The 25,262-nt window shown below is 41.3% G+C and overlaps 1 protein-coding gene across 2 annotated transcripts in view; it reads right to left on the bottom strand.

Annotated features, from left to right (window-relative positions):
- Positions 1-380: 380 nt before the first annotated feature.
- The window catches only part of cacna2d1a (calcium channel, voltage-dependent, alpha 2/delta subunit 1a), a 68,274-nt gene continuing 43,392 nt past the window's right edge, over positions 381-25,262 (bottom strand). The window contains exons 11-39 of one of the 2 annotated variants that reach the window (XM_076111566.1): positions 21,755-21,913; positions 21,108-21,212; positions 20,939-21,017; positions 20,590-20,639; positions 20,303-20,392; positions 19,640-19,702; positions 18,799-18,882; positions 18,600-18,674; positions 18,085-18,156; positions 17,873-17,944; positions 17,715-17,776; positions 17,077-17,153; positions 15,281-15,295; positions 13,029-13,092; positions 12,746-12,852; positions 10,812-10,896; positions 10,513-10,575; positions 9,320-9,435; positions 9,155-9,226; positions 8,680-8,747; positions 8,545-8,583; positions 8,377-8,448; positions 6,815-6,967; positions 5,670-5,722; positions 5,302-5,357; positions 4,524-4,650; positions 3,729-3,841; positions 3,008-3,090; positions 381-503 (exon numbers count right to left, since the gene is read on the bottom strand). In XM_076111566.1, coding sequence (XP_075967681.1) covers positions 381-503; positions 3,008-3,090; positions 3,729-3,841; positions 4,524-4,650; positions 5,302-5,357; positions 5,670-5,722; positions 6,815-6,967; positions 8,377-8,448; positions 8,545-8,583; positions 8,680-8,747; positions 9,155-9,226; positions 9,320-9,435; positions 10,513-10,575; positions 10,812-10,896; positions 12,746-12,852; positions 13,029-13,092; positions 15,281-15,295; positions 17,077-17,153; positions 17,715-17,776; positions 17,873-17,944; positions 18,085-18,156; positions 18,600-18,674; positions 18,799-18,882; positions 19,640-19,702; positions 20,303-20,392; positions 20,590-20,639; positions 20,939-21,017; positions 21,108-21,212; positions 21,755-21,913 — 2,397 coding nt within the window. Of the gene's footprint in view, positions 504-1,554; positions 1,644-3,007; positions 3,091-3,728; positions 3,842-4,523; positions 4,651-5,301; positions 5,358-5,669; positions 5,723-6,814; positions 6,968-8,376; positions 8,449-8,544; positions 8,584-8,679; positions 8,748-9,154; positions 9,227-9,319; positions 9,436-10,512; positions 10,576-10,811; positions 10,897-12,745; positions 12,853-13,028; positions 13,093-15,280; positions 15,296-17,076; positions 17,154-17,714; positions 17,777-17,872; positions 17,945-18,084; positions 18,157-18,599; positions 18,675-18,798; positions 18,883-19,639; positions 19,703-20,302; positions 20,393-20,589; positions 20,640-20,938; positions 21,018-21,107; positions 21,213-21,754; positions 21,914-25,262 lie in introns of both variants that reach the window. The other variant, XM_076111565.1, reaches the window with a different exon arrangement.

Genomic DNA, 25,262 nt, shown 5'->3' with positions numbered 1-25,262 from the left:
ATTAAAGTTCAGAAGTCGCCAATCAAAATGAATCTCTGGATTCCTCTAATCTCAGCTGGCGGGGACTATTGAAGACATGAACGGTAGGCGGAGGTTGAGGTCCTTTCTTGTCTTTCAAAGTTATATCTTCCAATTAACATTTCTTTCAACACTGCACCTGGTGAAGTCACTTTGAGAAACCCCTGAAAATGAAGGTATCAAAAGGAGGAACTGAGAAGATGTGGGGCTCACAGGTTTTCGTTTGTTTGTTGGTGTTTGTAAGTGCTTCTCATCAGGTGTTCCCCATTTTGGTGGCAGCGTTGCATGCTGGTTGCCATTTTGGAGGTATCAGAGGAGGAGAGAGAGAGAGAGAGAGAGGGTGTGATGAGGATTTTCAGAGGTCATGACGGGATGTTATGGGGTCTGGAGCCAGTCAAAACCCAGAGCAGAACCAGCTGAAGGGCCACCATCAGCCACAGTGAGGGGCTCAGGCCGGACGCCCCGCCACAGTCAGGGTCCTCCTCCTGGAGCCGAGCGGAGAGGAAAAGATGTGAAGTTACTGATTTTTAAAGCCAACACACTAAAGAGTTTACAATTGACCGTTCACCAAACCCCTTCCCTCGAATGCAGATCGTCTATTCTTAGTTTAGCAACCGCAAGGCACGTCATGGAGCTGTAATAAGAGCGATACTACATCATTTAATACGCTTGGACAGTAGTGTCTTTTTTCCTTTTCCTTTCAAAATGCCAAAACATTCGCTACATTTATGACTAGCATCCATATACTTAAAACAGCATTTGAACTAATTGCAATACAAGAGCAATGTTGTACCTTTATTTTCATGCCCTTGACATGGACTATTTGTAAACGGTCAACCACAACTATGCAGGGATCAAACGAGAGGTCAGAAAATAAAATAAAAGCTTTGAAATGTCTCTTTTAAACTTGACTGGGAAACTTTGAGCCATCACGTCTGACCAAAACTGATCGGAGACTCCCACTCTGTATGTTTAGCATCTGGTGAGGTACAAGGGAAAGAATGTCTTCCCCCGATATGTTTTTGGAGAGGAAAGGAGCTGAGAATCATTAAAGGAGACACACAAACATCTGGATGCAAATGAGAAGTGAGTGGCCTGATTTAGCTCGCGTCTGGCAACATCAGTAATCAGATGTCCACAGATATAGACACAGGAGTCGATTGCCTGAGACTGACAATGATAGATGGGGAAAGATACAAAAAGCATGGCTTAAAGTTCAAAGTCAGGTGAGATGGAGAAAATGCTGGCGCGAGACAGAAAGAGACTGGGAGGTAAGTTTAGGGGGAGGTGAAGACAGATGGTGGTAGAACATAAGAGAGAGTGACAGGTGAGGAAGATAAGGGTGGGAAAACAGAACAAAGGAGAAACAGTCAGATATGTATTTAAAAAACAAGAGACAAGGTGAGGAAAAAAAACAGAATAGAAACACCAGGAGAAAGAGTGTAAAAGTTAAGAGCCAAAGGCAAAGGAAGATTGAGTGTCAGATAATGATAAAAAAATAACAATGAAAGAGAAAGTTAGCAGTATGGGACTGACCCGAGCCAGCACATGAACAGTGGCAGCAGTAACATGAGCAGAGAGGAAGCCAATGGGGAGCCTGCGCTCCTTCGGCACAGGGCCTCATCCTAACCAGCAACAGCCAATCACAGAACGGGAAACAGAGAGAGAAAGAGAATCATGCAGCAAAAGGTCCACATAGTTAGCAAGAGGTTAGAAAGCAAACATGAGTAGAGAAGGCATGGAACTTAGTTTAGACAATAGTAGTACAAGACATATATATTGTGGGTGTGGGGGGGACGTTTTAGTGTGTATGCGAGCGAGCAAGACAGTGCAGGCATAAGAGTTAATTCATAGGGCTGACACATTTTGACACTGTAAAAAGACAGAAGAGAAACAGAGCATTCAAGCGCAGAGCTTTCACAAGCAGAGATTGTGTGCTGCTCATGAAAATGTTTGTGCAGCTTAGTTATTCAAAGTCGAGCAACAACCAACTGTTGGTCTTTGTGTGGGGAATCTGCACACGTACAGCTTTAGAGGGATTGCAACAAAACAAAACAAAATGCACCCATGTAAAGATATTAGCGATGGAAAGGAGGCCATGGGTAGAATTTCTTCGCTGAAATATTGGTTCCATATCAGGAGCGCAGCTTAAAGGATTTTGGGCTCCGGGCCAGTGAGATTCAGAGCTTAGATTTCTTCTTTTTTTTTTAAAAGACCGGCTGAAATCCTTCCGTCCTTTTTTTATTGGTCCCTAATATATTACGGTTTCCACCCCTCATCTTCAAGGGGACATGTCCTCCCCCAGTAACTCTGGGGGTTAGGGTTAGATGTTATAAACTAACACTTATACTTAATACCTTGATTGAACATTAAATGTAATGATTAACATTTGTTAATAATTCCGTTGGCCAATTTCCGATCGTTTGTCCTGATTTTTTAGTCCGGCCAGTTAAAGCTTGATTTGTTTGTTCAACTTCTGCTTCAGCTGTCTTTCCTTGTTATGTATATTCTCTTTTTAAAGCTGTTCTAATCAGTAGTTTCATATAAATAATACCAAATCACTATGTATAATGTGAAAAGGGTTCGAGCGAAGTGAGGAACCACAGAGAATTGTCAACCGACTCTGCAGTTCCACCGAGCTCTAAGGTCTTTCATAGTTCTGTCAGTCCTAGAAGTACTGACTGAAGCTCTGTCCTGTAAGCTGGAACCAAAGCTAGATTTTTCTTGGCGATGAACTCAAATGATTTTAGCAGTGAAACCCAAAAACAGTAGCCTCGGGGGCACACGCATTCATTTGAAAGGCTTTTCCCACTTCAGGCTGGATTTCCTGCAAAACATCTTTACGTTTCTTTAAGTCTTGAGAGACTAATAAAGCAGCAACAGTCTCACAGTTTAGCAGCTTGAAAACCTACACAGAGCACAATTTGCAACTGTACCGTTCAAATTGGTCTCAACCAGAAGCCGTCCATGTCCGACGGAAGCAACTTACGTGTTCGTTGTTATCAAAACAGACTGCGGGCCCTTTCCTGTACCGAGGGTTCTGAGCCATCTCACAGGGATCAGGACCATTAGCTGGATGAGTAACGTCAGGAACATAACAATGTGTCCATTCTGCGTTAGTAAAAGCACCAACAGATTTTTTTTCCAGTAGATAATCTGATTACCCAACAGAAAATGATCACACATAACATTTTGATCAATGTGGGAAATCCCTAGGATATATCATATTACTGTCCAGATCAAACGGAACCAGTCAAATTAAAATTAGTCCTTTTGGAAGAAACATTGCTCAACACATCAGTGATGCAGTCATTTTGGAGCATTGAGTTTTCCAAGAGGCTTAATCTGTAATTGACCACAGCCCCGTGTGTTTGAGAGAGCATACTAGATTTGTTTGTAAGCTATGCAGCAGAAGCATCCCATCTGCTTTACAGATACAGCCAGAGAGACACCCAGCGCATGCGCTGAGACACATCTGTCGTTCCGGGACACATTTTAAACATCAATTATTGGGGAAATGTTGACTCATTATTACGGCTGTGGGATTTAGTGGATGTATATGAGGGGTTTAGTGAGTAGAGAGAATTACAGATGATCAGCGTCTATTCATGATTATCTTGTCTAAAACACAAACTTCTTCAAACATCTGTTTCCTGCATCAAATGTCCATGTTCTCTGCCAGATGATGGCTGCGTTGGGTAAAAGGATACACTGCTGTTCATCCTGTATTAATGGCTTGGTGTCACAGGACGTGCAGGTGAGTTTTGCATCAGCGATGATGAAGACCAGGTTCGTCTTGGGCAGCTTTTCAGCATGGTAGAGTCTAGAGAGGAGCAGACACATTGGCTTGAGTCCAGGAAAGATGGGGATAACATTTCGCTGTGCAATATTTAACCAGAAAGTAATGAAAGGAAGATACGAATTTTGGATTTTAAAGTAGACTTACATGACTAAGAAACACTCAAGAAACCTTGTAATCTTTACCACAATGAAAAGCGCACTGTGGATCGCTCAATGAAGTCTCCAAACTGCTTTCATTCCTAAGGGGACACAGACCTGCTGTGCCACCCTGCTGTCCTCCAGGACCTTTACCGAAACCCACATGTCGCTGGTGCACAAATTATTTTCTCAGCTTTTTTTTTTTTTTTTAATGGTGGTCGTTAAAGAGAAACATATGTGCGGCTAATGTGCAGGAACGCCGCGCGGCATGCGGGCAGGCACTCCATTAGTCGGCACGAGGGGGCCTTAAAAATGGTGTACGTACACACACGTGTGCACAACCACACGGTGGAACATGACCAAGAAGGTGGTCCACACTAGTGACTTGACTTCACCTTCATGGCATGTGACTTTTTACAGCCCTCTCTTAGTGCCACCTCTGGGGACTTCATTTGTGTCTCATGGATGCAAACGTATCAGTGCAGGGTAGGGAGTGTGTTTGGAGCTTAACTATACTCTCAGTGTGTATATACACTCAGGTGTGTAGCCTGTAGGTTTTTTTTTACCTGGTGCAGTTTTCACAGTCGATTGTGCCTCTGAAAGACAGGTTGTTGGTCTCAAAGTAATATTGAGTTTGCTCTGTGATGCAGACCTCTTTGAGCATGGCATCTGACATTTCATCATCCATCTCGGCTGTAGAGGTACACACAAACACATTCATGTTCATTCATGTAAGCAGGGTCTTCACTCTGACACATAAAAACTTTAAAGCGTAATATTGTTGAAACATAATTTGCCGTAAAACAAAAAGCTGAAAGACACTAAAAGGCCCAGTTTGACTTTGCCACTACAAAAAGAAATTCATGCAACTTTCTTGTATATACATGTAGAATACATTAAGTTAGAGCTGACTGGCCAGCCCTCTACTGTACATCCAGGTACACAAGGGCACACTGGATTTCTCTTTGGGGGGCTCTTGGGACCCTGTGGTGCTTAAAAACCACATATTGCAAATCCATAAATCCAAAAAGTGCAATGGAAAATAACTAACAAACACTGAGGAAAAATGAGTTTTCAAGTATTCCTATGAACTATGTTGTTATTAACTAGGCTACATATTCTTGGCATGTGTTGAGAATTTCACCAGAATTCAAGATGATGAAAGAGTTTGAAAATAATGTGTTCAATATCTTTTAAGGCCTTGTCAAAGTGAAAATGAACACGCATTTCATTTGCTTAATGAGACCATTTAAGCAGGCCTAGAGCTTGCTCAATATTCCCCCCCAAAAAAAGGAACAACCTCAAAGCTCAATTCTTTTCTGTGTCAAATTGAAGAGAACTCACCTGCGTCCAGGAAATTGGGAAATGTGATGCTGACCAGTAACTGTTGCAGTATTGACCTATGAGCAAAAACCCAGGGATGAAAAATGTCTGGATTCATTGGAACATAATCCACAATAAATCATTTGTGTAAATGCTAATGCAACTATAAATCAAGGGAAGATGTTGTGGTATGCTGACTGTCCTGGGAACAATTCAGCTATTAAACAGATGCTATATGTCCATTTTGGAGAAACAAATCCTTGCCTGCTTTCCATTAGGATCTGAGTTTAAATACTGGCTTTTATAGTGTATATATTTGTTATCAATCATTTGGGGGAAAAAAGTGGGTTGACACTAATGCCAACCATGTAGAAAAAGTTCAGACTCACCAGGCTGCAGCTGTCGCAAACCATCCTAAATTCAAAATATCTGCAATTGTGGGCTGAGGGGCACAAAAAAACGAGGATTAATGTCAAGAAAAAAAAAGACAAAATCAAGTCTATAATCTTGAGACAAATCATTTTAAACTGGCTGAGCCAATCTGAACATCCTGCTTGTGTTTACAATGACTGCACCGTCCAGTTTTGCCAGGCACAAAGACGAAAAGGTCAGGCAGACATCCCATTTTCTTCCCTCTCAAGAGGAAATTAGAAAACAATCCTCCTCAACAGATGCGAGCATAACTATGTAAACAAAGAGCTAGTGAGAAGACAAAGTAGCTTTGAATAAAAGGGCAAACATGCTGCTTTGATTAGTGTTTGCATGCAAGGGCCTTGTTTTGGTGAATGAGTGTTGCATCCTTGCTCTTGAAAGGTGATGGCGCGTGTTGAGTCATCAAGGAGTCCTAACTAACCGCGTTAGACGGTGTCTTTGATCAGAAAATAACTGCAACTTTCATCTCACTTTGGGGTGACATTAGCGTGTGTACACATTTGTGTTGCAAGCCGGGAAATCATATGGTTTCACTTGTTAGCAAGGGGAATGTTTGCATCTGTAAATACCTATGGATACTTAAATCTCCCTCTTAGGTATCAGCTTGTTACCACTATCTGTAATGGCCTTTCAGCATCTAAGAGAAATTCATCAGCGCCACTGATGTCTGCAGATAGTTTGCATCATTTCATTGCAAGTTGTGCGATTTGAAAGTGATGAAAAACAGTGCCTCTTTCTACATCACTTGGCGTGTTAGCCAAGCACGCTAGACCACCTAATCCTGTTACTGTTCCTGCAAAACTCCCACTCTAACGCTTTCACCATACCCTCTGCTTCCCTTCTCATCGGCTCTATCCAGATTTATGGCTCCCTGGTGAGTAAACGTTTGTGTGTGTGTGTGATCATTTGGAAGTGAATGAGCAGGCAGGTATGGCTACAAATGGCTGTATGTGTACTTGTAGGGTAAATGTAAATGTGTGGCTATCAAAATGTGTGAACATGTAAGCGTGGGTGTGCACATGTGGGTGGCTTTGTGTGTGTGTGTGTGTGTTTGTGTGTGCGTGTGTTTGTGTGTGAAGGGTCTCTGGCTTATGTAACTCACCACGTAGACGGATCGCAGGCCTGCAGCCGCCTTGCTCTCTTTCTCAGGGTCACAGAGCGACTGGTAATCGAAAGTCTTCTTGAAGGTGAACAGGGACGAGTTGACCAGGTTCACCATGAGGATCGGGTCGATACCACCATAGAAACGCCCAATCTAAGGACGGGGGAGGGTAATCAAAATGTTTACTTGAAAGCAATTTTGTAGCATGGGGTCATAGATTGAAGAAATAGATGAAAACATTTAAATAACACACCATATACTGTACACATGGCTGCATTTTTGTTCTTGGTGCCTCAGGACTGCTGGGTCACTTTTAGCCCTCTTTTCTTGCACTACACATTGATTCTGTACACTACGACTAAATTTCTGTTTAGAGGGTTCAAAGAAACCTTTGAACCCTCTGTGTTTCTTTTTTAAATGCTAATGTTAATGACTGAGGTTTTCCTCAATACTTTAGATTTACAGAGCACTTAAACACTTTCATAGGTTCAACCCACGATTGTTAAATCTATGTAAAACACATGCACAAGAACAATTAAGAATGTGAATACACGTGCAGACAATGTTCACAGTGAATTAACAGACACACGCACAAACTCAGTAAATCACATTCAAACCAGGATGATGGACTCCAGCATAATCTGATTAACACAATCCACCAGGCAGCCATAAATTTCCACGAAGAGGAAGTAGTTTGTCTCGGCAGGTGTGACATGAGCGTGTGCACGGGAGTGTTTAAGTACTTGTGTCCAGGAGGGAGTTTGTACAGTAAGTAGTACTCGTCTACGTGTGTGTGTGTGCCGAAAGGCGTGCATGCGTGTGCGCATGAGGAAATGCAAACTATCCTTTTCCTTCCACTTTGTAAGGTCACCGTTAACAAGCCGTCCTCCACATATCCATTCCTCTTTAGTCTAACAGCCAAAGGATATATAAATCTTCGAATCTATAAGGTAAAGGGAGCCTTCTCTCCTTTCCCTGTGCAGTAAAACAAATAATGAATTAACAGTCACAGCCCTGTTGGCTGCAGACTCCCCGAGGGTTTTCGGAGAAAGAAAAGGAACGAAAGACATAAAATGGGAGAGAAAGCGGGAAGCTGACAGAGAGAGAAACTCCTGCTCCTGTAGGAAATATGATTGAGGGCACACAGCCTTCTCCAAACAAGGCCTCAGGTCCCTGCCTGGGTTTAAGTGCTGCTGCCAAACTTCAGAGGGTCACTGATTTATCCGGCGCACACCCAGGCCTGATTAAGAAGGAGCCGAGGCCGCATGAAAAAACATTTACTCAGACGACAGCAAGGGACCCGCTATTAGCATTTAGCATAGGGTCAGGTTAGCGGAGAAAAATGGTACGCTTACTGTACATGTGTCTGTAAAGATGACGATTATGAGCCTGAAAGGTCATTGTAAGTAATTGCAAAAACAACACAAACAAAATGTGAATGTTGGCTCTATGAATCATTGATAAAGCCATTCGTAACCATCATCAACCCTTCATGAAGCACGACTTATTTGAAAGTGTTTGCTCTTTAGTTTTGTGAGTGAGAGTAAAATGCCGAGCCCCACCTCATCAATATGTTCATCTCGATTGGACATCACCAGGAAGCCCCCATCATCCAGAATGACACAGTCTACATACTGGAATCACATAGAGATTAAACCAATGTTGCATGCTCAAGACTCTTATCTAAAAACAATAGTTGGAAACTTGCAATATGCAATCAAACCTCTTACCACGTCATTACGCTGACAGCCACAGATCTCATCATTGCACTGAAAATACAGGAGAGCAGAAAAAGTAATAAAACGTCTGATCGATAATCTGGATCATGTTTATATCCTTGTGTCATGCAGATAGAATCCACTCACATTGATCTTCTGTGTGGTGTTGATGAAGCTCACCATCCAGGCACCAATGTCCAGCTTCACACCGACCACTGGGATCAAACACAAAAGCCAGACATCCTAGATCATGTTGGACCTCTGTGTCAACTTTACTCTCTGAACTTCGAAAATGCAAACTTGGCCAGGGATCACAGGAGAGCAGACAATTTGATGTGTGGTTTGTGTGTGTGTGTGTTTGTGTGTATATGACAGAGGGAGAAATAGACAAATGAGGAATAGGGGTCTGTGTGTGTGTGTGTGTGTCAGAAGATTTACAGTAAAAGGCATTATTATGGGTTGAGACTATATGGTTGCAAATATAGGCGTGTACATAAAGCATACAGCTGTAAGTGTGAATGTGTTTCTACATAGGTGGCAGAACAAGAGAGACAACTTGAGAAATGAGGAGTATAAATGTGTAAATACACTTCTGTGTGCGTGTGTGTGTGTGTGTCCTTACCAGCGGGTTTGAGTATGATATCATCAATGTTAAGGTTCACTGCTCTGCTCACCAGAACTGAGTCCTCACTTGCTGTAAGATGAAGAATAACACTGTATATGTGTGCATACACATCGAGTCCCAGGAAAACACACCTGACACACATTTATGTTGGCTTTTACTCACTGTTCTCTTTAGAGAGGTAGGGTGTTGGAGTGAAGATGTACAGATCATTGTCCAAACTTCTCTTATAAAAACTTGACTCGTAAGTCTCAGCTGCTTCTTCCCAGTACAGACCAGCACTGTCAAACACATTTATACAAAGCAACACACAAGAAGATTAGCAGACATATCAGGATCGGAAGTGTAGTTAGCATATTGTATTTTTGAGTGGAGGGGATCTTTAACAATCTGGTGATTGCTGTCCCACATTACTCCTCATAGTCCAGATTGATCCGTGCATTGCCTTCAACACCACAGACCATGATATTCTTTCGGATCACCTTGAAACTAAATTTGCATCAGCATTAATTAATGTATTGCTGTGGTTCAAGTCATCTTTACATCATAGAATACAGTGAGTAATGTTCAATAATAGCAACTTTGACTGTCATTATCTCTCCTCTGGGGTACCTCAAGGACCTGTATTGGGCCTACTGCAGTTTCCCTTTAAACGCTTCCACTTGGCAATATCCTTTGAGAATATGATGCTAAAAATATATATTTTGTATGCAGATGAAACCTTAAATTCAATTTCTGTCTCTTAAGATGACCCTGCTCTATTCACTGATCTTGAACACATGTTATATGCTGGTAATTCATGCCCAGCTTCCTGCTCCTAAACACAAATAACAAAAAAATGTTTGTCAGTCCCAAGGTATATGTGCCTTCTCCCTTGATGTCTGCAATACATTCCAAATCTCAGAACTTTGATTCCTCCTCTACTTTCAAAAAACATTCGAGACATGTAATATGTCACTGTAACATACTGAAAACCTTATCCTGATTAGATGGAAGTGTCCTGTTCTCAGACCTACTACACCACTGGTCATTATATTGGACTGTCAGTCAGAAGAGGGATGCAAGCATGATAATGAGGTTTTCAATTGACCAGTTAATCTACATTCCAACCCTCATCTATAGTCAGTCTTTGGGTGGTCACTGGCCTGCTTTACTTCACCAGATACCATCATGACTCAGACTCAAACAAATGACAATGGATTGAGGAATGAATGTTCAAAATGGTATCTATAGAATATAAAGCACTTCATGGGTAAGCTGCAGGTTTCTTAGCAGACCACATCATAATTTGTTATCAGATTATCCTGAACATATTATGCTTCCCTTGCTCCCCTCCTTCCCATGAGCTTGACAAGTACCTTTTGGGGTAGACCCGCGTGATCCCTCCATCGGTGGCAACAAATCTGGCCAAGACACCATGCCTGACAAGCAGAGAAGATAAAGCAGTAAAGCATACAATTACAAAAACTGGAATGTGCTTTATGCTTGCATGACATTTACTGGTGAAATACTTGAACCATCTGTATTCAATTTTCACTTGGACATTCATTACCAAATGCCAAATAACAAAAAAATTGATGCCACATTTCCATATGTTTTGCTGGATCATGAAAAAAGCATTGATGGTAAAGATGCAAAATGTCTGTTCTTCACTTACTGTAATTCGGTTGTTTTCCAATGCTTGATCAGAGACGAGGTGATGCCAGCATCCAGGAGCAATCGGTTCACCATCTCTACATTACCTAAACAGCAAAACATCACTTGAGCCTAAACTTTATGTGACTGTATCTTTGAATACCATTTGTGAGTCTGTTGACTGTCAAGAAAGTAAATGATTAACTGTCTTTGAAGTGTCTCATCTTTATAAGATGATGTTATCGTTTTTCTTATTTTAGACAAGCCTAAAAAGTCTGCGAAAGAAGAATCTGTTTGGAATATGTAAGACAAATGCCGGAGGAGCATTAATCCATCCAAAATGAAACGTAAATTGGAATGTGGGAATTAGCTTCAGTTGATATATTGCTAGACTTACAAGCACCTACAAGGTCCAAATGCAATCTAAGTTTAAGGGAACGACAGAGAACCAATTTGACCAAGGGATGACTTCTGTTAGAAAGAAGGTAGGTCCGTGAATAAAAGGTTGTATCTCAGACACAATCTTATAGTGAAGCTTGAGCAATTAAATATGTATTTAAAGTCCCAAAAAGTATTGATGAATGCAGCAAATGCTGCTCAGGTGTAGGTGGTGGGTTGGAATAGGTTTAACAAATTGTTTTTTCAAGACGTCTGACAAGACCACATGACAAAAATAACAAGCGATAAAAGCCGCTCGCCCATTTTTCGGCACTGCCAGCCACTTTGAACTCTGCGACGACCCACTTCAGTCCATTAACATCAAGGCTCGTCGCTATACCCCCCCCCACCCTACTCAAACCTTTATGACACACCACACACATCAGAGAAAACAGCTGGTGTAACACTTTATTTCCCCCCTACTCCACCTTCCCTCCTCGTGCAGTGGTTTTCATTAGCGATCCTTTATTGAAGGCAGCCCAGGAATTCCTAATGTACTTCAACTTCTTCGCCACTGCAGTGGCTTAACCAAGTAAAGCGTGTAACGATACTCAGACCGCCAATAGTCCACATGGGCCATACTCTCTCTCCCTCTGAACTCCCTATGGAGTCCATTAAACCAGCAGCTAATAACGGTGAAAGTAGTATTTCAATTGGGTGAAAAGTTTTATTGGATTGATCATGTTGAGATGCTCGAACTAAGCTCTCAAACTGAACTCGTCAAACCAAAATTAAAGCAGATCTTTTATAAATATCTGGGGACCTTTCTGTTCAACTCAATGGGCAACAAAACGTGAGCGATGCATATCAATGAGCGTACAAGAAATGGCGAGGATGTTAATGCATTGGTCAGATGTTTAGGAGAAGGTCCACTGGCCCCTGATTTGTGTTTTATTGCTCCTCTCGTGCTCCTGGCTTGACGTGTCCTGCTCTTTCTCACAAACACACGGTAATTGGATGAGGTCGAGCGGCTATAGGTGGGGTGTGGAAGGCATATTACTGGTGAATATTGTGTGTGTGTGTGTGTGAGTGTGTGCGTGTGTGTGTCACATCTAAGCCGACGTGCCTCACACATGTGCACTCAGGCGTGTGATGGTCAGACTTTTAGAGTTAGCATCAAATGGGTAACACGAACACAGGGGTTCCACATCACAAAGCTTTGCCCGGTCATGCACACCAAACCATCAAGCCAGACTTGTATTTCACTGGAGAGAGAGACCTTTGGGAATAGGTTTCTGTTGGCGCTCTTCCATTAAATGTTCAATGCACACCTTAATGTCAAGCCAGATGGCTAAGATTCATTCACATATACATACTACAGCAAATACTGTAAAGCTTAGCGGCTCTTTGAGATGTAAATACAGCAGGAGCCTGTAGCGAGAATGAGGTCCAAGTGTACAATAACATCCAGTGTAAAAGCTTTTATTCTCAAGATAAACGCCTTAGTTAAAGGCGCCAGGAGCATGTAAGGTGGAAAGAAGCATTTCGGAGAACATTTCTTCATTTTCTGATACTCACACATGGGGTTGTTTGGAGTCTTTGTGTCAATGTAATCGTTGAACTCAATGAGGAACTCCGTGTTGTTTTTGTTCTTGTCAGGTAGCTTTAAGTCCTTGCAGTACATCCTGTGGGAAACAAAAGCGTTGTCTTAGTGAAAGCAGAAAAAAACAAGTGATTCACAAGGTTGAAATTTGCCTCTATGCCATGGTATAGTCATGGTTGTCATGTTAGAAGTTTAAAGGAAACATCTTTTTCTAATGGTTAGGAAAATGTAATCAGAATAAACTACGTGCCGGCTTACCTCGGTGCGATAAATGTATAGCCATATTCATCAAACTTGTCCGCCATCAGGCTTTCAGAAACTGGTGAGAGGTATAAAGTATTATTGATCTTCCTCCCATGCAGGATAATATTAGGCTTACATTAAACCGAAATAATCATTGTATGTAGCTGAGATAGTGCTCCATCGGGTAGAATGTAACACCTGTTGAATATGTCCTACGTGCACCAAAAACTGAAATGAGATTCCGTCTCTGAGCGGTAAAACATTAGCACCATAGCTCCATATATTCAACATGGCCACATGCCTTCAATTTCACTCTTATGCTTAAGGTCCTGAGTCAAAATGAAAGGTAGAATTGTAAATTTTCGGTACTCACAAAGAGGAATAGGAAAAACCAAAAGCTATATTTACCACATAAATCATAAAAATGACTAACCAAAGCAAAAGTTTCGGACAGTTTTACACTGCACATAAATGAAACACTAAAGAATACAGTCTTACACAAACAGCTGAAAATCAGTTATCAATAAAAAAAGGACCAGAGTAGGTTTGGCCAGACGTGCTGGGCCAACAAGGCTCACAAACAAGAGGAAAGACATGAAAGTAAAAAGGAAAAAAATACTTGCCATCTTTCCCTGGAGTGGAAAAAAATCCCAGCAGAGAGAAAGTGAGCGAACAAGAGAATCATCCCCCGGGGAGGTAAAGACGAGAGGGAAAAGAATGGGGGGGGGGGAAAAAGACAGGGTAAAACCACAGGGGTCAAAGGTGACACAATATTTTATTCAGAGAGCGAGTCCTGAATAGAAATATTGCACTCCGAACAAACGGTTTTAGGCCTTTGGGTGTAAATGGAGACAGTGCTGTGATGGAGAACACAAAGAGTGGGCTTAAAATGTGGTCAGACATCTTTAACGTTATGATGCAGACGTGTTTTTAGCATTACCATGCTTTTGGTGGAGCGATACAGTAAATCTGTGGAGTTACTGCACTTGACTGATGTATTTGCATTACAATACTGCACATAGGAGAAAATGAACCACAGCTCATAACCTTCACGTTCCTTTGACATTCTCCAAAGCATGTCGCGTCGACAGTTGATTATACTGTACAGCTAAATTTCTCATGACGACATGGGCTACTCCTTGTCCTCTTTGGTGGTCATGATTGGGAAATAATTGCACCCATGTGTTTTTTCTTTAGATATTCGGTCACCACTTACTAATCCAACATTGTATTTAGTAATGATGGATAGCAGGGAGATCTGGGGAGTGACGACTGCTTATATTTCCTGCACTCTCTCATGCCTTTTCACACCGACGATGACGTTCCTGCCACTTTTGTTAACATTACGTGAATAACTGAATCAGTTCAATATCTAAGGCATGCAGCTACAATCCGTCTGAAGGGAATGGATTTCAGCACGAATCAATCTCACACACAGAAACGTTGACGTCAAGGACCTGCATCAACTTCACAAATCCATGTGGGGATAAGGACATGATATGTTTTCAGTTCACTTGAGTGACATTTTTTGTTCGCCCCTTTGGAAATAGTATATAGCAGACAGAAATTGGGCTTCGGTTTCAGTTAAACCACGGAGCTTAAACGTGTTCTGTGGAGAGTTTTGATTCAATGACCACAAACAAGACAGGACTGATGACAAAGCCCACAGAAGGACATACAGAAGAGATGGAGCTCAGTGTGTTAAGAGGGATCCTGTCTTTCATTAGGACTTATTTAACAAGGTTGTAAAACTCAAAGTGAGTCAAGGAGAGAAAACTAAAGAAAACACACCGACTCATGTTTTGTGGTGCAGACTCACAGCTTTCTCCTTTATGGCTTCACCTTTAAATAATGCAAACACCCTGTCCTGTGTTCTTCCTGCTACAGTTTAGTGCCAAAACCACATCTGAGGGCCGTTGGAACAGGTGGGGGTCAAATACATGCATTGCGCAGACAGACACACACACACGCCATCTGCGACACGCTGTGTGGGCGCGCATTGCATGCGAAGCGCTGCTTCTGAGAGCAGACGCCAGCTTGATTCAGTGTAACGGTCATTATTAATCAGAAGCCACTAAATGAAGAAAAACAGAAAACAAAGTGCTTCTGTGCTCATGAGTCCGCAACACCACATATGATGAACCGACTGGAAGTGAAGTTACATCCAAAGTCTGCCGGTAGTGTGAGAGAAAGAAGATGGGGGGGGGGGGGGGGGGGGGGGGGGGGGGGGGGGGGGGGGGTTAGGAGGTAAAGCACAGGAGGAGAATACTTGCCCAAAAACGCTGCAGGGGGGGTTCCAACACACCAGGAATGATCAAGAGTTGAGGAGGGCAGGAGAACAGGAGGAGGGAGGAGGATAAAAAGATGAGGAGAGGAACGAGGGATTTGGAAAAGAGAGCAGTAAAGGAAATAAGACAACAGGGTCACCCACAATATTTTATTCAAATGGATTTTTGAATAAGAATATTGTATACAAAAGTACAAAACACTTGGAGTTTAAGAAGGTTGAGATGTACTGTGTGTGTGTGTGTGTGTATAAATTACGAGGTAGTGAAGAAAAAAAACCATGTAGTTCATGTAGTCACACAAAGTGTCTTAACTAGATTATCCATTGTACTTGGTTTTAGAGTTGGGTTTTGGCATTGCAGTGGGCATGGTTGCAGATAAGGTAAGGCTCCTGCAATTGAATGACATTAAAATGACAATGCGCACAGTGCCTTCATAATATAAAAATGACCTAATCACTGGGCTTCCATGCTTTAGCATTAATTACAACTATTGTACATATTCTTTCCCCAACTATTTAAGCAGCCATTGTCTGCTATTTGTGTCGAAATCAGATCAGATACTTGCATTTCTTACCTTTATTTTGTCAAAGTTCGTTACTCTCTCTGTAAGTAAGTTTACGGATATCAGAGTCAGCTGCAAACCGACAACCAGTTCTCAGCAAAAATTATATAATTGATATCCTCTTTTTTTGTTGTGTCCTCTGGTCTCATTTTTCATTTTGTCTCATTCAGCTGCCGAGCCAACAAAAACAGCTAAGACATTTGAACATGCTTAAGGCATCAACAAACAGAAACTGATCCCTGCTCACGAACGCACGTAATTAACACCGGCTCGCAAAAAATTGAAGGCGATGAAATGTTCACTGTGATGGATTACCAATGTCATGCAAGCTTCACGTCTCTGGCAGTTGACTTTCCCAGCTTTCTGGAATAAAGAGTCGCCAATTGCTGAAGGTGGGAAATGATGCTTCTCATGTACGATATACTTCAGGAAAATAGTTTGTTCATTGATCGCTGTGCATTACAAAGTCACCAAAAAAACGTTCTTTAAAGCCCACTTTTGGCTACCGAGTGCAGCCAGGCAGACCAGAAAAACACACGGACAGAGGGACAGACTCTAAAACAGGGATGGCTCCATCTGCAGTTAACACACACACACACACACACACACACACACATATACACACTATAAAACTGTCCTTTGTGTAACACTATGAGTCAATGACATCTTTTACTAGTGGGAACAGACAGGCCTCCAGAGACATCAGACGACAACGCCACACATATGGAACCTCTGATCTACTGTATGGTGTCCAATAGGCTTGATCATGAACACATACACACAGCCACTTGTAGACACACAGACACACGCATAGAGCGAGTTATATTAAGCTGTAAATGAATTGATGATGTGTGAAAGGGGACACTGGAGCCACTCGTCCCGCTGTCTGGCAACAAAAAACTTTGAACAGCACCACAAAAGAGGGTGTGCGTTACCATACAAGAGGCGAGGGCATGCAGGGGGATTAGTGTAGATGCATGTGCTTGTATACTGTATGTGCATGGGGCACTATACGTGATGGATAGGAACCATAAGCTGAGGAACAAGTGTTTCTCAGCCTTACATGGAGAGCAATAATGTCACTGGAGAACATTAGCAATGATTTTCCAACCAGCAACATATGTCTACTGTCTGTATTAATGAAAGGTAAATGTTACTGAGTGGAAAAACTAAGAATGGAACAGGCGACGAAACTGATTTAGGTGGCGCTTACATTTTGCCTGGGTGATGGTGTCAGCGATGTTGGCCCGGATGTAATGCAGACTGTAGTCAGGAAGGACCAGAGCCAGGCTGAGAGAAGACACACACACACATACGAAAAACACAAAATATCACAACAACATGTATTTTTATTATTACGTCTATATATAGTATCATCTAATCATTTTTTGCAACTATTTTATGAAAGTTTTTGCGTAGATTTTTGTAAATCTCTATTTCTGTTTCACTGCAGTGCTGACTCAAGTAAGCATTTCATTGTCGGAGGCAATAACCTCATGAACATAACCTTGCTCAACCAACCGATTCACATGTAAAAACATTACCATAACAACATTGCATGTTTGTTTTGGGAAGCAAATCATCATAGCATATCTTTCAGTAAGTTCTGCGAAGCATTTTTTAACAGAAGGCTGAAATTCCGCCCCTCATGTCTTCCCTAGATCACTCTAAAGTGTGCCTGGACATTGTCCTGAACTTAAGACCACAGAGAACAAAATGGGTTTTGTGCAATTACGACGAACATTTAGCAAACTGTGTCTGGAGTTCCTCTATTTGTAGTCTGAAGTTTGGTAAACAGTACTTAACACATGCATCGGATTCATCACTTGATACTTAACATATGATATTTACCTGTAATCTGTCCCCTTCACTGGCGCAAAGGTGTACGTCCTCTGACCCACGTCAATGTAGCGCTTTGAGAGCAGCAGTTTGGTCAGTACACATTACAGTTCCTCAGCAAAGTGTTAATAACTGTCATGGACTCCAACGTTGTTTCAAAATAAAATTACCTCATCTTGGGATTTCACCAATCCAGGTATTGTGTAATTCCCTGTTAGACCGTCGATCATTTTTTTTCTCATCTGTTGACCAAATAACCAAACGCAAATCAATTAACCAATTTGAAAAAAATTTTTTTTTCCCATATTCAGAAATTATTGTTTCGTTCTTTCTGATATGAGCTCATGGAATCACAAGACTTTGAGTAATGTATTTTCCAAACCTCCGCTTTGATCGCATTCTCCAGCTCTGCATCCAGGAAGTCCAGCGTTACAGGTTCATCAAACTTGGCAGTCTACATGGAAATGCAAGTAATTACTATCATTTATAATCAGTGGGCTTTGACTTTGACTTGAAAAACTTGTGGATGCAGCATTTCAAGGAGAAAAATTAAGCAGTAAACTTCGGTTATTCACATTGTCTCCAAAACAGATTCTGATAATTACATTTTTGTAACAGGGAACCAATCATGGAGAAATGTAAATATTGACGCTGACTTTTGAAAGTTGTAAACATCTGTGACCAATGTGTGCATGCGTGGTTTACAAGAAGAGCCTACAGAAGAGAAACATCTTGCTATGTCTCAACAAACATCATTCTGGACCCGTGTCATAGGGACAGTTTAGAAAAAGAACTGAAAAGTCCGCCAAGGGACACAAACAAAAACCCAGCGTGGTAATTCAGGCCACCATTGTATCTGCAGCAGAGGTGCTGTCTTCGTCGAGTGATTTGTCTTACCATTGGCTGGAGGTTAGGATGGAGCAGCACATATCCATTGGGGTCAATGGCAAAGTAGTAGCCATTTGGTCCAAACTACAGCAAAAAGGGAAATATACAGAGAAAGGAATGATGGAGGAACCCAGGTACCAACTATATTATCTACTGTGTAAACAGGCTGGTTTCTCTATGTGTTTATTTATGTAGTGTGTGCTTTTACAGTAAACCGAGGAGTCAGTCTCTTGATGTCTTCCAGGGAGACATCAATAGCCATGACCCCCAAGATGAGCTGGTTTTGAGATTTCTGAAAGAAAACAAAGAAGAGGAAGTCAGGGGTAGAAAGAGTCACTGTTAGATCCACTTAGGAGTCCTGTTGTTCTTTCTGGATGAGTCAAGTCCCTCTTGCGCACTCTGAATGATTTCACGGAAATGGGGTGCAATAGAAATCTGGACAGCCTCATTCCCAAAAGCTTTACATGCCGCCATGAGTCACCGACAAGGCATTTCCAGCCTTCATCTTCAGCCATAGCGGAGGTAACCCCCGAGTCCTTCGAGGTAGACATGTAACCGCATCTTGAAGCACTTAGCTACCGGATCAGTTGTCTCTCTGATCTGCAGGTTTGATCTCTTTTTGATTTTTTTTGCTTCATGGCATGCTAGAACGTCTTCCTGTGGAGGCACGTAGGAGAGCTCTGAGGGACCTCAGCGTCAACAAAGGATATAAGGAAGAGTCACAAGACAGAGGAGGATGAAAGTCTAGGATGAGACGATGATCGAGTAGTATTCATGTTATGTGTTTGCTTATTTCTTTTTTTTAGTCTGGTAAACATTATAGCGTGTCACAAAAACTGTAGACTTAAATTCTCCCAAGGGGTCAAAGTGTCAGATGTACAGTAAATGTAAGATTCAATTGAGTGAGTGAATAAAGAAACACTCTGGAAATTAGCATGTTTAACATAAAAGAATGAAAGAACTTACAATGAATGTGTCTATAAAATGAATTGGTTCATTTGAAGCCACATAAATTGAGCAACATGAGAATCCAAAAGTCTTTTGTCTACCTTTGAGCCTGTGTTGGTCTTGTTGAAGACGGGCAGAGTGCCAGTGATCACCAGGCCAAGCTCCTGGAAGACACACCACATATCGAATAGTTATTAGCAATGTAGGTCAATCAATCACACTCATGATATGAATTCACAGCATACTTCATGGTGTGTTTCAATCCTTAAATGATTCCTCTGATTAATAAAAAAAAAATGAAGCAGCTGCAGCTTGAAAATGAGCTGTTTACCGTTACAAAAGGCAGAGACATTTCTGATGCCGGGGCCAGGTCAACACAGTCACAAACGTTGACAGCTTCTTATCAGTAGAACGAATGACAACACACCCAAACCATTTGGCTCAGTTTACCAGACCGGTTTCTTATCGACGCTGTCGCCTAAAAGTGCATCTTGACAGAAGCTTAAGCACCACGAAAAACTTGTGGATGCAGCATTTCTTTTTAAATAATGTCCTTTCACAAACACTGCTTGAAAACAGAGTTGAAGTTGAGTTTACCGGGATGACAAACAGAAAATGTCGGAAGACTTATTTGGAATTCTTTATCCGACAGAAAACAGATTATTTTTCTCAATCTTGCAGAATCTTGACTACCAATGTCTTTTTCCCACGAAGTGAGTTCTGTAATTACATGAAACGTGTGTCTGTTATCAGACACGACGTACCAGAGCATCCAGATACACGTTGGTCCACTGAACCTGCTTGGCTCTTCTGTCAGCCTTAACCATAGGCCTGCCCAAAACATCCAGGTATTCCTGCAAAGAAGAACGAGAGACCGGCATCAGTTTTCTTTTTAATTTATCGCATGCACATCGGTCATTCCACCACAAGAGGGCACAATACACAACTGGTAAAGTATGCCAGGGAGAGGGCTGGAGTGACAGAGGAGTAAAGTAGCAACCGTTCATAGATAAATAAGAGTAATTACGGTCGTGTCGTAATTTGAGTTTACCTGAGTGTTGATCCTGATGGCACCTATAGACGGGATCTCATAATAGTACCCTGAGACCAAAGATAAAAGCTTATTATAGCATTCATTGTGAGACTTCATTTAGATGTCATTACCCCGTCAAAAAGCTCAAATGGCCGAATAAGTGGAGCACATTTTAACAACACAGCATATTCATATACTATTCTAATGTTGTCTGTTTCTTTAGGTTGACGAAACCAAAATTGTCTCAGTGCATTCAACATTATTTTGTTTACATTTAGATCTCAGCTGGGCTCTTTATATTATTGTCTTCATCCTGCTGAAGAATACACATCAGATATGCGGCGCATGTCTGATGCAAACGTCGTACCTTTATTAGCGCAGGCCATCCACTGTATTGGTCCTTTGTCGTAGTTGTGCTGACCTACTGAAAATGTAAAGATGCGCACCTGTGAGGAGAAGAAGAGTAAAATGAATACGGTGCAAAAGCAAAGACTGCTGTCGTCTACTCTCTGAACATCTTGTGTTTACGGTCCTACCGCTTGCTTCGGGTTGTACTTTTCAAAGATCTCCTCCGCCCTCTCTTCTCCTCCGTCAGTGAAGAGCATGATAATCTTGTTACAGTTGGCCCTTGACACATTCATCTAGGGGACACAAAGTTTGTGTTTCAACCACTATTTAACCGAGGGAAACAACAGAGCAACACATTCTTATTGCTGTTAGGGACAGATTGAAGAAGCGGCTGCAAAAATAATTCAAGGGTCTTGTAATGCCTATTTATGTATAGTTACAGAAGATGGCAAGGGAAACATGAGCTCTTCTACAAAACATCTGCAATGTCCGAAAAAAACCACAAGAGTACGCCATATACTCACTCTTAAAATAGGACACTGGGATTGAGTTGTCAGTGAGTCCTTTGTTCCGCCATTATTTTCATAATTGAATGAAAATCATAAATGAAATTGACACAATTTATATCAGACTGTCAAGTAGATTTCACAGGGTTTCATCAAGCCTCTGGGTTGGTCTGCACATTCCAAGAGCCATTGTCGGATAGGACAATCAAACAACAACAGCTTGACAGCAACGTCCTGAACATTGAGACTACACATAAGACTCCTACGCCCTTATGTTCTTCAGATACCACACAGATATTCCACCACGCACGCCCACGCTGACACTTTACCTGCGCGAGCTGCTCAAAGGCCAGCTCGAAGCCGCCTCTGTAGTTGGTGATACCCTTGGCTGTGATGTTCTGCACATTGTCTTTCAGCATCCTCTTGTTGCGGACGTTGGCCTGCACCAGGTTCTGAAAGCACGCCGCGTACGTGGCCTTGTCATTGAACTGGAGGGAAGAGGGAAGGAGGGATGATGGGAAGTGGAGGGAAGGCACTTGCACATATTTTCTGTTAAATATGCGGCCTGTTTTCTCTCTGTCACGGAGTCGTGCGGTGTCCCCTAAACATATCGGCGTGGCTTAAGATAAGGAAACAGAGATTAAATTGATTCCATTTTACATCAAATAAATTATAAAATAATGATTGGCAAAATGTTATAACTTTAATGACTTTTAACTTCTTGGCTTTGCTGAAAATTTGTCATGTGTGAAATGAAATCAGTCTTAATCAAAATCTGCACAGACCGAAGGGAGCTATAGGAGCAGAAGGAAGGATTGGCAGGAGAGCAGGTAGGGATGTGAAAACAGTGGCATAAGGAGGTAAAAAAACAAAACAAAGAGCTTGATTATGGAGGGATTATGCCGTAGAGACAGACATTACTCTGACTGGTTACATTACAATCATACAGCTCTACATGTAAAGCAGATTAATATTAGTGAATAGTTAATGTGGAGGCACAGACAGAACCCTATCAATTCATGCGCATACGCACACACACACAAATATAAACCTACACACACACACACACGCACACACAGTACCTATGGAAGACTGGGACATGGCTCATTAATACCCAACATCTGTTTTAGCCTAGACTGCAGCTTTGCAATCATGATCATGTGGAAAAACAAGCGCACAAAGGTCCACAAATACAACCTTTTGCTCAAGTCTTCCTTATCATCTAAAAGTCTAGGTGGAATTCTATTACATAAAAAAAAGATTACATAAAAGCACAGAAAAAAACGTTACATAAAATGTCAAATACGAATGACAAGATTAGACTTTAAAGAGACTTAAGCTCTGTGATCATTGAGTACAATGACAGGGGTCGCTACGAAGTCAAGTCATTCTGAGATGACTGACAGTTTTGTCAGCTTTTAAGTGAGTCGCCAAAGCAACAGTTAGTATAATAGAGGCAAAGTAGCCCAAATATTAAAGGGGCATCGGTTACAATAGAAGAAGCAAAGTTATTCTCAGAAGCATAAAGAAATGTTTCAGAGGTCATCGTAAACATTTGCAAAAACTGAGAGAACAAGGACCATAACAGCCAGGACGCACAAGCAAAGGACACACTTTCACCATCAGCATCTCTTTGCTGTTTTTCTTTTATTCACATGGGGTTACGTTTTCAGAACGCCGAAGGATGCTGCAGCTCACACTGACTGTTTCCACCTATTCAATGCTGCTATTCATGTTGGCAGAAGTATCCTGCCAAGACATTTGTCCTTGAAAAAGATTCACGCCTACACACACACACAACAATGTGAAGCAGTGTGCGTTAGAACTTCTGACTTATAGAAGACATCTTAAAATATCTCAGACACCGTAATACAAGCTCAGTAGAACAGCATTACTGTAGGAGGGCATGTTCTTTATATACGTTTGTGTATATAAAAAGATAAAGTATCACAGGTGTTATACTGTATTCAAGTTCAGGTAATTAAGGTTCTGTAGGTGTTACAGAATTGTCTTCACTCTCTCTGGTTGAAAAGTTGTGTGTGTTTACGCATGTGTGAGTGAGACACCTCGGAGTAGTCACAGCACATCATACTATTGCAAAAGGAAGCATAATGATAATGATTGATACTGTATATGTTCGCTCTAAGGACACAGAACACGTTTTGCTTGATCCAGAAATTCATGAATAGATGTACTACACTACTCTATTATGAAAGGTTGTAACAGATTGTAGCCTACCTTCAAAAAAAAAATCTTCAAAATGCTTATGAAGGTCTACGAACACCGCTGCCTTATTTAATTAATATCAAAAGCCCTTTCACTTAGCTGATTGGAAATTTCCAAACAAAAACATAAACCATTGCTTTATTAAGGGAAGTGAAAGAAAATGTAATTAATGGTTTATTTGGAAAGCAAACTATGAAAATCATTAATTTCCCCCTTCCATTAGAGGGACAAAGAGGAGACAAAAGGATTAAGAAGGAGATTTTAGATAGAGGGCAGGCACATCAACGTACATGATGTATGCAAGTAACTGGAGCGAGGCATTTTTAAATGTGCATCTTTAGTAACTTTATAACTTTGGAAAAAAGAGCAAAGTGGGCATTAATAGGGGGAGGATTGAGGGTTGCAGCCACATGTATGCTGGAGGTGAACTAATGCATTCTAATAACAAAAAAAGAAACACTGGTGATTCATGCCCCACTCGTTCATTAAAACATGTAAATGTCGCCTTGTTATGTTACATTCTGTAAGAGCAGAGAAAATAGTTTATCAGATCGGAAAAAGACAAGACAGTAGCTTAAAGCAGTATGCAAATGAGTAGTGTGTCGAAGCTAAGCTAGTTAACCAGCTGCTAGCTGCAGCCTTATCTTACAAACAAACACGAGTGTGATGTCGATCATCTCATCGAGGTATTGGCAAGAAAGAGATGTCAGCATGTGTCCCACAATTTTAAACTTTTAGTCTATCTTTTTTATTTTTTTATCTGAATAGATAAAGAAGAAAATGTTGCAGAAAGAGGATCTTCTTTTGTTTTATTCAATGTAAAAAATGGTCGTGTTTAATTCTCTTCACTCTTTTTTCCTCCAGAACATACCTATTCAAGTGTTACATGGAAAGCTAACAACATTAGCGCTCATTAAGTGAAGGACACCAGTTTCATAGTTGCTTGGCAACAATATAAAGGGGTAGATTTTATACATTTTTTTATACATTTTTAAAAAAAAATCAAAAATTAAGTATTTTAGTCCTGCAAATCATTCCCAGTGTGACTGCCCATAGAACATCTTCGAGACCGCTCACAAACTCCTCCAATAGAAGGAAATAACCACTGTAACCACTGAAAAGTGTGTTGTTTTTTTTCCCTTCACACAACTAATAGTGCCAGGAAGCATGAATCTGACTTCTGCAGCAATGGAGCTTCAAATGATGATGGATGAATATTTCCTCAATCCAGTTGTCAGTAAATCTTTTGCGCCTGAGATTTCTACAGAATGTCAAATAGGCTGGATAGCTTTCTCCCTTACATGCCACTGATTCAAAGCATGGGTCATAAATACAGCACACGTTCATTTGTCAAACTTATCTCGTGACATTTCAGGGTTTGCTCAAGCTGTGTCATGCGTTCGCTCTGTTGGGGACACATACTTGGACTCAGCTCTTGATGCTCTTGAGACATGTCACTCATATACACACACATACAGAGTATATATATATAAATATATGCACACGCACAGATTCTTTTGAGTCAGACAAATGATCACACAAGCATGCCTGCATCCATGCACATCTGCAGCCATAATAAAGATCCATCCATGTGCGGTACATTGAGTCACT

This window comes from Anarhichas minor, unplaced genomic scaffold (genome assembly GCF_050575085.1).
Source record: "Anarhichas minor isolate MPS153535 unplaced genomic scaffold, ASM5057508v1 ptg000045l, whole genome shotgun sequence".
Classification (NCBI taxonomy): domain Eukaryota; kingdom Metazoa; phylum Chordata; class Actinopteri; order Perciformes; family Anarhichadidae; genus Anarhichas; species Anarhichas minor.
This window is presented reverse-complemented; position numbering and strand designations above follow the sequence as displayed.